The sequence below is a fragment of the Penicillium samsonianum genome, assembly GCF_028829775.1.
Source record: "Penicillium samsonianum strain IBT 33392 chromosome Unknown utg000005l_segment0_segment0, whole genome shotgun sequence".
NCBI lineage: Eukaryota > Fungi > Ascomycota > Eurotiomycetes > Eurotiales > Aspergillaceae > Penicillium > Penicillium samsonianum.
The window spans coordinates 2,209,685-2,223,939 of record NW_026643263.1 but is presented as its reverse complement, the minus strand read 5'-3'; the positions used below and the strand labels follow the sequence as shown (position 1 = coordinate 2,223,939).

General features: G+C 47.2%; 7 protein-coding genes across 7 annotated transcripts; 5 read left to right on the top strand and 2 right to left on the bottom strand.

Annotated features, from left to right (window-relative positions):
* Positions 1-343: 343 nt before the first annotated feature.
* N7471_009740 (uncharacterized protein) lies at positions 344-906 on the top strand (the record flags this gene model as incomplete). Its single annotated transcript, XM_057282459.1, has 2 exons — positions 344-460; positions 511-906. 2 exons carry the CDS (start codon positions 344-346, stop codon positions 904-906), a joined length of 513 nt encoding a protein of 170 aa, XP_057133342.1.
* Positions 907-2,540: 1,634 nt separating this feature from the next.
* N7471_009739 (ankyrin repeat domain-containing protein) lies at positions 2,541-3,821 on the top strand (the record flags this gene model as incomplete). The annotated part of the gene is made up of 2 exons (XM_057282458.1): positions 2,541-2,543; positions 2,616-3,821. 2 exons carry the CDS (start codon positions 2,541-2,543, stop codon positions 3,819-3,821), a joined length of 1,209 nt encoding a protein of 402 aa, XP_057133341.1.
* Positions 3,822-4,715: 894 nt separating this feature from the next.
* N7471_009738 (uncharacterized protein) lies at positions 4,716-5,371 on the top strand (the record flags this gene model as incomplete). Its single annotated transcript, XM_057282457.1, has 2 exons — positions 4,716-5,260; positions 5,347-5,371. 2 exons carry the CDS (start codon positions 4,716-4,718, stop codon positions 5,369-5,371), a joined length of 570 nt encoding a protein of 189 aa, XP_057133340.1.
* Positions 5,372-6,138: 767 nt separating this feature from the next.
* On the top strand, positions 6,139-6,812 carry N7471_009737 (uncharacterized protein; the record flags this gene model as incomplete). The annotated part of the gene is made up of 2 exons (XM_057282456.1): positions 6,139-6,400; positions 6,439-6,812. The coding sequence occupies 2 exons, from the start codon at positions 6,139-6,141 to the stop codon at positions 6,810-6,812; spliced, it is 636 nt and encodes a 211-aa protein (XP_057133339.1).
* Positions 6,813-9,449: 2,637 nt separating this feature from the next.
* On the bottom strand, positions 9,450-10,049 carry N7471_009736 (cysteine hydrolase family protein; the record flags this gene model as incomplete). Its single annotated transcript, XM_057282455.1, has 1 exon — positions 9,450-10,049. One exon carries the CDS (start codon positions 10,047-10,049, stop codon positions 9,450-9,452), a length of 600 nt encoding a protein of 199 aa, XP_057133338.1.
* A 621-nt stretch (positions 10,050-10,670) lies between these two features.
* On the bottom strand, positions 10,671-11,117 carry N7471_009735 (uncharacterized protein; the record flags this gene model as incomplete). The annotated part of the gene is made up of 1 exon (XM_057282454.1): positions 10,671-11,117. The coding sequence occupies one exon, from the start codon at positions 11,115-11,117 to the stop codon at positions 10,671-10,673; it is 447 nt and encodes a 148-aa protein (XP_057133337.1).
* Positions 11,118-12,357: 1,240 nt separating this feature from the next.
* N7471_009734 (MFS transporter) lies at positions 12,358-13,952 on the top strand (the record flags this gene model as incomplete). Its single annotated transcript, XM_057282453.1, has 2 exons — positions 12,358-13,256; positions 13,307-13,952. The coding sequence occupies 2 exons, from the start codon at positions 12,358-12,360 to the stop codon at positions 13,950-13,952; spliced, it is 1,545 nt and encodes a 514-aa protein (XP_057133336.1).
* Positions 13,953-14,255: the final 303 nt, after the last annotated feature.

Sequence of the window (14,255 nt, the reverse complement as noted above, 5' to 3'; positions counted from 1 at the left end):
ATCCATTTATGAATTTCACCAGCCCATGTAACTGTTTTATGTAGGTCACATAAACGTACGCATCAGATACAAACACTTTTTCTTTTTAAAAGTGTGAATATTGTTCTGAAACGGAAAACCGCCCCAACGTTAGTTTTGAACGATGTTTACGGGGACTGAACTGAGCGTTGATGGACGCACAATCGCACGTAGTTGAGGGATTGCTAATCCCATACAAGCAGTATACCTTTCTCAATCGGCCTTTTCTGGCCATGCTCTATCATTAGCAGCGGGATGAGCAGGGCTATAAAGAGACGTTGATTTCCTGACTTAGATAGTAGCGTCTTTACTAACACGACCAACAATGGAGGGTCCCAGCAAATTGCCTGAACTGGCAGACGGACATGGAGAGGTACCGTCGAGCGCACAAGCAAGTTCGGCCGAGAATACCTCGGTGTCTGGCTATGAAGTCTCGCAGCCGGTAAGATGGACATATGGCCATAGAGGACCCCGCTGACCAATCACACGCAGAATCACGACACCATGAGAAATAATCTGGCCGTGGAACCCTTCCAACCCGTACTTGAGATATTAAAACAGCTTGAAGAAGAAGACACCGAGCTTGCATTTCGGGTTGCACGCCTGGTGGGGTACTATCGGTGTGTGTGGGAGTCTTGCGTTTCCAAACACACAGATGGCAAGCAGCTTGAAGAAGAAAACGAAAAGCTGCGGACCGGAAATATTCAGCTATACAATGAAGGAAGCCACTTGAAGCTTCGCCAAGATGAGCAGGTAGCTCGCTTGCATTCCATTGAAAATGCATTGGATGAAGTTCGGGGAAACCTTATTGGTGTACTCAAAGTTTGGAACGATCGATCGGCCGGTGAATTGGCCATTTTGCCAGGAGATGGGTTTCCCAGACATTAGTCTTTGCTGTTGAACTCGAACACATCAAAGCCGTTTCGGAGCTGTATTACCACAATGTTGCAATTTCGGTGTGCGACGATAGCAAGCCTGTGATAGCCCACCAATGAAGCCCTTGACCCTATGTCCCTAGAATTCGTTGCCTACCGCGTGGGTTGAACAAGCCAAATGATCGCCGACTGGACTTCCAGCACTTCGTACCGCGTAAAACGATATGATCATCCAGACCATGAGGACGAGTAGTTGGAGCTGTAAAAGTTAGAAAGGGCAGCAAATAATGATATTTGCCCCAGAGAGGGTGAGGATTTACCTCCAGCGATAGCAGCCAACAGGACAGAACAACCCCCAAGACTGCAATTAGAAGAAGAACAGCTGTCACTCCAACTGTGCAATATAAAGCGCAACGCAGTTGCGCTCGAGTCCTGGTATGGGCCATTGAATACCCATCCAGCCACCACAAGAGAGAACCCAAGCCCAGGTGATCCAAAAAGAGAAGGAAGAGTACGACGACTCGCAGTGGGCGGTCAAAGTAAGTACCAACTACCGTGGCCGTAATCTTTGTCAAGCACGAGAAAAGCGCAAATAGCGGAAAACAGATCATCAACTGATATGGCGCACTAGGGAGGCTTCGCAGGAAAATGCTTATTCGGAGATACTGATGTTTGGTGGTTAACATAAAACCGAGAAACAACGTGATGGCACGTACCACGAGTAAAGAGGGAAATAAACTGGTTACCCCCAATATCACTTCTCTCCCTGTCTCACATTTTCTGCTCCAGCTCAGTCCCATGTGCACTGCCAGTAGAACAATCTTCGGCGTAAACATGGCAAGGTCGAGTTTCTGGTGTAATGAGGTTTTCTGAACTGCTCGAGACCACACGAGAAGGACAAAGCTAGCTAATAGCAACGCCGTGGCCAGCAGTGCATGTAATGTAGTTGGAATCTGCATGACTGTCTTGTGGTTAAGGTGCAAGAACAAAGGGACTTCAGCTGACTTTATGCCCGGATTGCCAGCTACGGTGCTTACTAGATTTGCTCTGTATTGTAGGTTCCAACGTCATGAAGCCAGCTATCTTGCGTTACCTAAAGAGAATGACTTAAGTTCAATAAGTCTGTTATGTACTCTCTATTCGTCGCTAGAAACCCCCAGACGACATCGTCTCTCCGGGACGCTGATACAAGCTCCTAGGAACCCAATAAATGTTCCCGGGAGCGCCATGGCTCAATAAGTCTGTTACGTGCTCTCTATTCGTCGCTAGAAATCCCCAGACGACATTGTCTCTCCCAGGAACCACCGAGTCCCTGGGAGCCTGATACAAGCTCCTAGGAACCGAATAAATGTTCCCAGGAACGCCACGGGTAATCCCAGGAGCCCCTGGGCCCCCGGGAACTTATAACTGGGTCCCAGGAGCGAAGGGCTGGTAAATGACTGCTTGGAATCTGTAAGACAGTCCTCCGTGTTCGAGTTCGGGAATGAACTATCCATGACGGGGCAATCTATAAAGCCACGACTACACCCCATCTACTGAACCATTATTACTCTACACTGCCATAACCAGTCGTGGAAAGCATATCTCTTATCGAATCAGCCGCTACCTTTGTTCCTTTCCGAAATAGAACTGACCACCAACACAATCATGGTATGATAGTCGTTACTTCCAAGAAGTTATACTTATTCACCAAGGCTTACGGAGACTAATAATGAGATGCAGTCTATTAAGTTACACGCCAATATCCTGGACTTGCCGACCGAGATTCTTTGGGTGATAGCCGACAATCTACGGGGACACGAAATTTCTGCTCTTGCTCGAAGCAGCCGAATACTCTATCCCAAGCTCCGGTTAGCCCTAATAAAATACAACGTCAGACATCAGAATAGCTCTGCGCTTCATTGGGCTGCGAAATCCAACAGTACCGACTTTGCAAAGACCTTGCTCTCCTACCGGGCCAACGTTAACGCATTGGTTGATGATTGCTCCCCGTTGATGACAGCCGTACGTTACGGGTCCAAGTCGACGGTGAAACTTTTTCTAAAAAATTCAAAAACAATCATCAACCTCAGGAATGCGGCTGGAAGAAGTACCCTGTGGTACAGCGTGGAAAAAGGGTCATATTCTATCGTGAAGAGGCTCCTCCAATGCCCTGATATCGAAATCGATCTTTTGGATCATGAGGGACAAACTGCGCTCTGGCTTGCCATCTTTCAAAAAAACGAAAAATTGGTGCGCTTGCTGCTCTCAAAAGGCGCTGATCCCTACACGAAGGATCGGGACGGTGTTTCGCCATGGATGGCAGCCTTTAACAGGGCACCCATGGTAGATGTGATCCTGGAACATTTTGAAACTTTGCGCCCCGAATCGAAGAGCAAGATCTGCAGTAGCATGCCAGAAACGATTCATGGTGCCGCAAGCAAAGGAGACTCTGGCGTGTTGCGAAAGCTGCTCCGCCGCGGAGGAGACGTTAATGCAGTGGACGGCCAAAGAAAAACAGCCTTGCATCTTGCAGCGAGTAATGGGCACCGAGAGGCTGCCGAGCTACTACTCAACCAAAAATCCATTGATCTGGCTGCGCTGGATCAAAGAAACGGCACGCCGCTCCACGCAGCTGCGATGGGTGGACATCTCGCAGTGGTAGATTTGTTGCTACGTCAAAATGCTCCCGTAAACTGCAAGGACAATTATGGAAATACCCCGCTGTGGTATTCGACTTCTAGTCATCGCGACGATGTCACAGAGAGACTTCTGACCGAAAATGACGTGGATATCAATACAGTCGGAGGAGGGGGAGATATGATGAGCCCTCTACTTCACTATACCATCTGGCAAGAAGAATGGACACAGTTGTTCTACGATGGTTCCTTGCAAGACCGACTCTGGACCCAAATATCTGCGTGGGCTGTCGATCACCTCTCCGCCTAGCTATAACGGAGGGTAACATTGCGGTTGTGAGATTGCTTCTTACTCACAAAGAGCTTGAAATCAATGCTCGACACACACATGAAGATTCCCCGCTCTGTTTAGCTACCGAAAGAGGCGATGTTAATGCGGTGAAAGTATTGGTGGAACAAGGTGGTCGATTGAAGATCAACCAGCTGAACAGCATTGATGAGGAGAGTGCACTTTGCGTGGCTGTCCGTAATCAAAGCTTAAATATTCTGGACATCTTGCTTCAGCATCCTGACATAAACCTCAATTTGACCAATCGTTGGGGCGAAACCGCGCTGGGGTTGGCAGTCAAAGCAGGAGACGTAAAAATAGTCAAAAGGCTGCTCCAGGACTCGAAACGTGTTTCAAACCTGGAAGTTCCAGCTCTCCTTGCTAAATCCCGCAAAAATGATGCTGTGGAGGAGCTCATTAAAGATGAGATAAAGCGGAAAAGACGGGACACCTGTTATCCAAGCCAAGATCGGCTGTTCACAAGACATGTGAGGTATGCCTACATCTAATAACCTTTATCAAATAAGAATACTCTCTGGCTGTCATTTATGTCTCATTCTTTAAAAAAAAAAAATCGAGATTCACTCCGGATCATTCTAGCATTTTGCTGGGTGAACAGGCTAGCGACGTGTATTAGGATATGCGGACGATCATTTTGTTGCGGCGACCGTTCTAGCACGGCGTTATGTAAAAGATAGGCAGAGCATTACTCTAAATGACCGCAACAAACAGACTGCAAAGGGATGGAGCTTATTACCTAAAACCACGAGAGAAAGCTCTTTCTGCCCTCAGGAAATTGACAATATGAAAACCAAAGCTTAGCCGCCTCTATATAGGTAATCGTCTATCCCTCTGAGTTGTTGACAACCAAACAGAATGCCCCCGATTGGGTCAGACTTGTATCGATGGGTTGCTGGCAACTCTCTCCCTAACTTGTATGCCATCAGCGCTGCAGCTGTCCTGTCAATATGGTTGATTTATTGGTTTGGACGAGGTGTGTGGCGCTGGGCGTGGGGGAGACGCCATGTGGGCTTTTGTCGCCCCTTCCAATTGAAAATGTTAGGCCCTTGGCGGCAGTTTGCCTACGTCTACCTGCCGAAGGGCATGAGCTGGCTGGACATCTCCCAGTACCGGCAAGCACTAGTGCTGGCTGTCATGCTTGCAGCAAATATTGTTGGCCTTCGGTTGCGAACCCATTCCTGGAGGGAAGCACAGAAAAGAGCTGGCTCTTTGGCTGTCATCAACCTCATCCCCTTATGCACCGGTGTGAGTTTTGGTTTTCCGGCAGATCTGCTGCACGTGGACCGTCACATGCTCGCGTGGTTCCATCGCTGGGTAGGTCGTATATGTGTGCTCCATTCTCTGTTGCACTGTTCGCTGCTCGTCAGCGTCGCCAGAACCACGACCCTTGCAAATCCACGGTACATTGTTCCAATAGCGGTACGTATTAATTTCTGCGGAGCTATATTTATGAGTTGCACAGGTGGCTACAGCTAACTCAATGTAGGCAGGATCTGCTCTCGTTCTCGTGATACCAGTGACTTGCGCGGCGGTCCAACGGCGTCACATGCAGTTTGCGATGAAATGCCACTATATTCTTGCGGTAACCGCGATCTGCGCGCTTATATACCACCTCGTGGAGCGACAGTCACTGTATCGGTGGTACTTGGTAGGCGCTATTTGCCTGTGGTTATCCATCAGCGCCGTTGTCTGCATGATGGCCGTATGGAACCAGAAGCCTTGGAAATCTTCCCGAAATGAGGTGATCATGAACTCTGTGAGCCAGTTCCTCTGGCTTGACATCACACTACCCCTCAACCGACCGATCCACCCTGGCCAGTACGTGCAGCTCTGGATGCCACGGGCCAGCTTCCGCGCTTGTTTTCAGCTTCCTCTTTTCTATGTTGCATTTTGGGAAGACGGACCGACGCAACGAACAGTCCGCATGGTAGCTGAGCCTCAACTTGGGCTTACGCGAAAGCTATACCACGATGCACTGGAATTCCCGAGTAGGCAGCCGGTTATCGTACTCGGACCCTACGGACACCCTCTCAATTTCTATCGGTTCGGTACAATCCTCTTCGTGGTGGAGGACATTGGGTTTTTTCGAGCGCTGTCGTACATTGAGATGCTAGTACAAGCCAGTCATAAGCGAGAAGTAATGGTGCGGAAGCTGGAGGTTCTCTGGAAGCGCCGAGTTGGCACAGATGGTATGTCCCTGCGTTTGGCCCGTGGTTCGGAGCCTAGGGATCGCCTTTGCTAACATAGTGCACGCAGGGTATCCAAAGTGGGTGAACAAATGGATAGAACAGCTATTCCATCTCGATCGGAAAGGGTTTTGTGTAAGTTGTCTGCGAGCACAACTCATCCTGGGCGACGTAATCTGACCAAGCTCCAGATTTTGCAATTCAGCATCTACTGCCCACGTACCCAATCAGGCCCCGAAGAAAATATTTCCTACCAAAAGGGTGAGCGGCTCTGGTACTTTTATGGCTCGATTAATATTGTAGAAGAAGTTGCGCGGCTTATCAATAACCAATGCGGAGCTGTGGCCGTGGCGGGTGAGTGTCACCGATTCCGATCTCATTTACTATTATAGGTTGGAAGCGGAAGGCCGTTATGGTGCTGACAAGCTCTTGTGCAGTGTGTGCGAGTCCCTCAATACGTGAGGCTGTCACGAAGACTGTTCAACCCCGCGCGGGAAGAAATCTCCAACTGATGATTTTCGATCCCGATACATTTCATGCACGGGGTGGAGACGAAGATTTGCCCGACAGCATCCAGTCTACAATTGGGGACCGCCAGGATCCACCACCAACAGTTACGGGAGAGGATAAGCAAATTGACCAAGTACGACGGTTTTGCGCGGACAGAAAGGGGCCACAATCGTCATTGTCCGAGGAAGTAAATACGCAAACCGGAAGTGTTCAGATGAGCAACCACTCGAAGTGGATTGTAAATAAATTGGCCTAGGGGTGCAGAAAGCCCACCGTCACAACTGCCGAATGACCAACTTCTAGCTTTATTTAGCGCGCAAAAATCCCCCCTGATCTCGAACTCAGTGCGCTTCACTTATGCGCATTAATGTTCGGATACGCTCCGCGTGCCTTCAATTAGAGTACTCCTACGGGCGGCGCAATGTTAGCTTGGTTGTTGGCTGGCTGACTTCGCGGAGCTCATTGGCAAACTCACCACCTAGTTGACCATTTCATCCGCTGGCAGTTTATATATCACAGGGAGCATCCCATGAGAAGCTTGGGGCCTGGCCTTGTTCGCCGCACATTTGGTTCGCCTTCGCGAGCAGATCCCTTCCGGAGGAAATGCTTCTGGATATTTTGAGTTGTTGTTATGATACAATGGTGATCGGCGACCGTGGCAAAGCTGGCACCGAAGAAAGCCAATCTGCGGCCTGATTTCTGGTAGGTCGTTGTCCGCGTTTCTTCCTGTTGGCCTATTGCGCACTATGTGAGTTGGTGGACGGTCCTTGCTTAGAGGCGACTTCAATGGACGAAAAGATCTCTTGGCCCTATTGCTCAGCATATCAGTATTATCCGAAAATGCACATGGATCATCAAACTCTGACACACTTGGCATGCGCCCACAACTTAGTACCAAAGAACCAGCTCATATTTGTGCGCGTGGGTACTGAAAATAGTTGAGTAGGCCGTAGGGATAAGAGATGCACAACGTTATTTTATCCCATTGAGGCATTTTTGATTTGGCCTTTTCAATAATTCAAATATCTGATCCTCAATAAGTCTATTTCCGTCAAGTCTAGAGAATATTGCTCGCTGAAATGACCTTGTGGCACCGAACATACATGGTCAAGGAACGGACTTAAACGTTTGACCATGATGTAAACATAAACATAAACAACCTCTGTTCTCTATAGTAGGTCGGTCGTTCAATAATCTTGGGCTCGGACCGGGATTACACCGCACTTTTTGAAAAATCGACTCAAAGCAATTTCGTGATCAGGCATCAATAAAAAACCCTTCACCGTTGACCCTCAGATTCTGACGTCCGAAAAAGTGGAGACGGTGCATATTTTTGAGGGAGTTTATGCTGTGCAGACCGACCGGTCATTCAATTATCAACGCGTTTGGGAACATCGAAGCCCAGGTAGACATTCTCGCAGTCGGTCTTACCATAATATCTCTTCTCTGGTCCTATCGCCAAGGCCTAGCGCATATCTATAATCGAGCGGGCCACATTAAATTGAGGAACACCGTAATGTGCACTACGTATGGTACTGGATCTTACATATCTTTCAGGAAGACATTTACTATGCTGCTACCTGTAGAATAACCTGCGATGCTTGCCAATCGGTTACAATCAGCGGCTCAATCAGTCCGATGTCCATATTTGAAGTCAACGCCAGGGGAGACTAGACCATATACAGAATAGTATAGGAATATTATTGATTCATATTTAATTACAAACCGTCCCACACATACGGTGGTGAATGAGATTCATCAGGTAACAACTCTGGTTGAGTTAGGAATAGCAAGTCTCCTGTATTGGACAGACTAATTCTTGAGGAATCAAGAAGTAGACGTCACCCGTGAACGGGTCTTTTGCCAAGATAAAAGGGTGTCTAACCCCAAGGTCCCAAAGACGCTGCTCTGATACCATATTTTAGAAGATGATCAAGAAGATTTATCTATATTTTTAAGCTCCTGATACGAATTAAAGAAATAATCATAGTCCACTTTGTGGTTTACCTGCTATATAGGTTGTCGGTTTCTTTTTTTACATGGAAATAGTCCAGCGTCACCCTTGACCATTCCACTTAATAAAGGAAATACATTAGTTTAAAGCCAGATCATAAACATGAGTTCATGGAATTCTCAGTATAGCTTGAAAGCAGCTTGAGGGTACGCACGCACTGAGAAAGAACCTTGCTTGATTTTAGAGTTGCCGGCTAGGGCAATCGGTAGATAAGAGATTCACCCAAACTAAGTGAGCTTTTTTTCTTGGTTAGACAATTTTTCTGCCGAGTTCCGTAATTCTGTGGTAATGTAATAGATGGGCAAGCAGTCATTGGAGGGAATTAGTGTTTCGTATTGTTGAAGACAAAGCAGATCGTCCCCTAGCCGCACAATTATCATTCTTTTACGGGCCTAGATGCTCGTCCTATATGTGAACTTACTTTCTTTGACTCGGTGGCCCCCAATGAGCATTAAAATTATATACATCCCCCTTGACACAAAACCAAAGACAAAGACCATAGGAATAACTGTCACGTCGCCATGACCAGAGGCTCCGTCACAGTCGAGTGAAAATCACTAGCATTACTGAACACATAAATCAAATTCTCCTTTCCATACAGTAGCAGGCTGCTATCTGTCATATGGATTGATCTTTCTGAATGGGCTATCTAGTTCTGCTAGGTAGGTACCTAATTATGATCTCATTTACTACCATGTAGATATGGACACCGTTGAACAGCGTTCGTTTATTTCCAAGCCATGCCTAACCGCATCGTTTGGCGTCCAAGTGGCGCCAATAAGAGCAATGCTGTGTACTTGCTGAACGGTCCTTCATACAGTAAGCCTTCGAGGTAAATATGATCCAACAGACCTTGTGGCTTGAGGTTGCATCGGCTGCCTATGCACGAATATCTTCCTCGGAAACGACAGTCCCGAAACCATCCGCCAGCTCACTCAACACAACAGACACCAGATTCTCGGCCTTGACACCAGGGATATCCCTGTCACCAACTGCATCCCTCACGACGAGCACATCATATCCAAGCTCAGCAGCCGCTCGGGTAGTGGTGGAGACACAGACATGCGCCATATAGCCAACCAACACGACTTTCTTTCCTACATCGCCTAGACCTTGCAGATAGGCATGCAGATCGGTCTTTGCGAACGAGCTAGGAAAGTTCTTGGTGACCACTTTCTCGTCATCTTTAGGGGTGAGTTCCTCAAACTCTTGCGCTAAGGGGGTGTTTGGCGTGAAGACGGGTGCGCCTTCGGGCACCTCATGGACGACGTGCACGATGTTTTTGCCGTTACCGGCTTGACGGTAACGTTCCAGTAGTTTGGCAATGGATTTGCGGGTTTCTGTAACGTTTTCGGTCTTGAGAGCGCCTGTGACGTATTCGTTCTGGGCGTCGATAATGATGAGGGTTGAGTCCTGCGGGGAAGCTGAGGAGCGGGGAATCCCGACGATCTTACGGAAGGATTGAGCGGTAGAAGACATTGTAGAGTAGAGAGATTTTTGGAAAATGAAAGCTTGGATTGCGTTGCAGTAGATACTTTCGATATTAAAAAGAAGAGTGAGTTTTATATGTGTTTATATGGAGGTACGTTGTATTTAAGTACGCTTTGCTTAGAAATCCCATAGGTTTTGTGGGGGACAAATAATCATGGACCGGGTCGGCCATCCCACCTGGACAGGCTGGGGCGATCACTTCACGGCCATCCCACCTGGGCATGGATCTAAGGGTCAATGTCAAAATACGCAACTTCCTAACCGGTGGTTGTGGACCTCGGGGTTTCGAAGGTGCGGGTCCAATGCGGCTACATCAGAAAAATATTACAAAGGTATTTGTCAAACTCAAATGGCATAGAAGTCTCTTAAAATGACTGGTTCTGAATTGAAAATTTGTACGGCCGATTAGAGAGCAAAAATATATATGTAGTACATAGGTTTCCGGTAAAAGACCGGGTAACCAATGTAACATTCCTGTTTCTTCACATTTATCAAGACTTTGTCATTCTAATATGAAAGAAAACAGTAAGAGAATATGTTCGATTGTTGCCTTTATAGCCTGCATTTTTATTTGTGGCTAATAAGCCGCATCTTCTATAATAGTTTCTGCTATATCCAATCAAAGCGAACTCGTGCGTCATGTAGAAGAGCAGATGCTTGAGATATCCAGTTTTTCGCATCTCCATTATCCCGTCCGACTGCGGATGAATCGGACTTGTTTAACAACTCGGACTCCCCGCCCAATGGAGCATTCCACAGCTCATCACTGTCTGGCATGCAAAAGGACAAGTCGGCCAGGGTCAGAAGATCATTTCTGCCACCATTGGAACATTCTCCGCTCAAGCCAAAGGAAGTGGGAGTGGACAATCGGCACACCTTATAGAGGGCTAGTCCAAATCTCTTGATCTCTTCAACGCTCACATATACAAGCGCGAGTGGTGCATCGGCATCGTGTTGCAGAAGCATGTTAGGGTAGTATAAAATACCCCACCGTCGACAGCTTTGAACAAGCGCAGCCAAGAGGTCGTATTTGTCGTCTGGTAATCGGCATCGCATGCTCAAATCTGTACTAGCATTCTCTCTTGCAATGAAAAGAGAAAGGATGATATTCAAGAGCACGCTTTGAAATGATGTTATAGGCCACGAGGTATTTGTGTGTTGGCGTGGACTCGAGTTGGAGATGCACCATTGGTCCTAGAGCAAAAGGATGATATCAACACACAATTCTATATGCAGTTAATGTTATAATGCTTCTTCTTCTCACCATTTGAGCGTAAAATGCGGAACATAGTTTATTATGTAGACGTATTGATGCGTCTCGTGCCTCCTGAGTCCCTTTCACCCAAAGTCCGATTGCGACAACGGATTGAACAAGTACACAAGGTTCCTTGGCGAAGTCAAATGTACTTCGATGGAGAAACGGCCATCTTGGATGGAAAGTATTAAAGTAAATATCAATATAGTCATGAGCAATCCACCGGGGAGCGTCAGAAACAGAATCATTAATCGTGGAAACAGGCGGCAAAGGGCAGAGATCATCGATCGAAAATTGTTGTTCGCTTATGGTTTCACCCCCACTAGGCACACAGAAGACGCCGCGATGTTGACAGGCATGGCATGGTAATACACCTTCACAACGGACTTTCCGTGCATGACATGTACTACATGCCCTAAATTTTCGAGACGGCGGCGGTTCTCTCTGCGGATGGTAAGTCCGGATATGGCGTCGCAACAGGTCACTGATTACTCTCTGAGTTGAAAGCCTTCCCACGGGATCGAAGAAACTACTTACTTCCTGGTCAGGACGCTCTCACAATAAGGACAGGCAAGATTGATTTCCTTATCATGATGGTTACGATGTCGATTCAGGTGCTCTTTACGCCGATATTTGGCATTGCAATCTGGATAGTCACATTGGAACCTCAAGGGGACAATATCGGCAGGAGGTGGCATTATGCAGAATTTTTGCAAACCTTTAGATTTCAAAACTTTGTGAAATGGCAAAAGTGAAGGAGGCAAAAAGGGAGAAGAGAAGGTAATGACTGGGAGCTCCGGTGGGGCCCCGAGGAAAGCCACCAATGAAGTTCCACCGGTCATCCCACTTGATGAATATCTCCACAGGTGGCACTAACTAAATAAATATCCGTGGATAAACCGGCAAGTGGGATAGGCCGACTATCCAAGTGTATATATATAAATGTGCAAACCTTCGAAATGGAGTTACTCCTTTTACTACCTCCACTACATTGGAAAGATATCTTGGCGGTTCAGTGGATCTCAATTGGATTGCACCACAATGCCCAACCTCTATCACCCTGGAACATTGCGCAACGGCCCTGAACAAACCGACAGCCTCGATGTCGGTACCGAAACCTACTTCGCCTCACATCTCGAGCCAGCAATTTCCAAATTAGCCAGCATACATGTACCTCCGGAATTCGAAGTTTACTGGGACTCTGACGACCCCGAAAATCCGCGCCTGTGGCCGCTTTGGTACAAAGGCCTCACTGTCGCTGCTATGAGTCTTGGTGCTACAGTTGTCAGTCTCTCCAGCACATTGTACACATCTGGTATTCCAGGACTACAAGAAGATTTTGGCGTTTCGAAGATCATGGCTCTCCTTGGTGTCACCACTTACCTTCTTGGAATGGGGATAGGCAGCATCATTTTTGCTCCACTTAGCGAGCTTGTGGGACGGCGGCCAGTCTATATTGTCTCAATGATAATATTTTTGCTTTTATTGTTGCCGAGTGCTTTAGCTCAAAACATTGCTTCAATCCTCGTGAGCAGATTCTTTGGAGGTTTCTTTGGAAGTGCATTGATGTCGAACTCGCCCGCATCTGTGAATGATATCGTCTCGGATAAGCACCGTGCTTTAGCATTCGGCTTCTGGTCTATTGGCCCCACCAACGGCCCTGTATATGGCCCGATCATAGGCGGGTTTGTGTTCCAATATCTTGGCTGGAGGTGGACAAATTGGATTGTTCTCATCATTGGGGGTGTGGTCCTGGTCCTGGTAGCCTCTGTCAAGGAAACATATGCGCCCGTGATCTTGAAAAGACGCGCTGCGAGAAAACGAAAGGAGACACAGAACCCAAAATGGTGGACACGCTATGATGATGGCGTCAGTTTTGTATCTTCACTAAGAATCAATCTCAAGAGACCTTTCGTGATGCTCTTAAGAGAGCCGATATGGTAAGCCGTTCCCCTATTATCCTACAAAGCCAAGTCTAACATTCTCGCAGTATGTTTTGGGACGGCTACGTTGCGATTGTTTATGGCGTCCTCTACCTATGTTTCGTCGCGTATCCAATCGCTTTCCAACAAGAACGCGGGTGGTCGCCCGGTATTGGTGGTCTTTCGTTCGTCGGTATAGGTGTTGGTGTCTTTATTGCCATTGCATGCGAACCTCTATTTCGTAAGGTGATCAATCTTCACCGCAAGGATCCAGAAACCGGCATGGTACAACCAGAGGCTATGGTCAGCATCGTCTTCTTCGGTGCTACCCTTCTAGCCATTGGTCAGCTGTGGTTCTCCTGGACTTGTACCCCAAACGTTCACTGGATCGTCCCCATTCTAGCTGGTGTTCCCTTTGGAGTGGGCAATGCATGCGTCTTCATTTACGCCTCAAACTACATTGCCCGGTCATATGGAATTTATGCTGCATCCGCGCTCGCAGGAAATATGCTCACTCGCAGTATAATGGGAGCATTCCTCCCGCTTGCAGGTCCATCAATGTATAAGGCTCTGGGCTTGAACTGGGCAAGTACAATCCTAGGAATTGTGGAGGCAGTGTGTATCTTGATACCTATTGTCTTCTATTTTTACGGGCACAGGATTCGGAAGGCGAGTCCCTTTATCAAAGAGATAGACAAGATGCAGGTAGCTTGAGAAACCTCCCCTTAGCAAAATATAATACATCCTTTTTCTTTGTCGAAAGAACAAATTGATGCCTATACAACGACATTCCAAAATATATATATAAATATGTGGACTTGTGGCAATCCTATAGAATAATTTGTCGTGACCAAAGACCAAGGTACATCTGGAAATATAAATTTAAGAGTAGGTTACTGTTTTGCAACGTAGTTGCAGCATGATACCCATAATAGAATAAATTTAGTCGGAATACGCTTAATAGTACAGCGGATCGCTGTTGTTATAAAGATCATATGCCCTTAACCGTATCTTCTA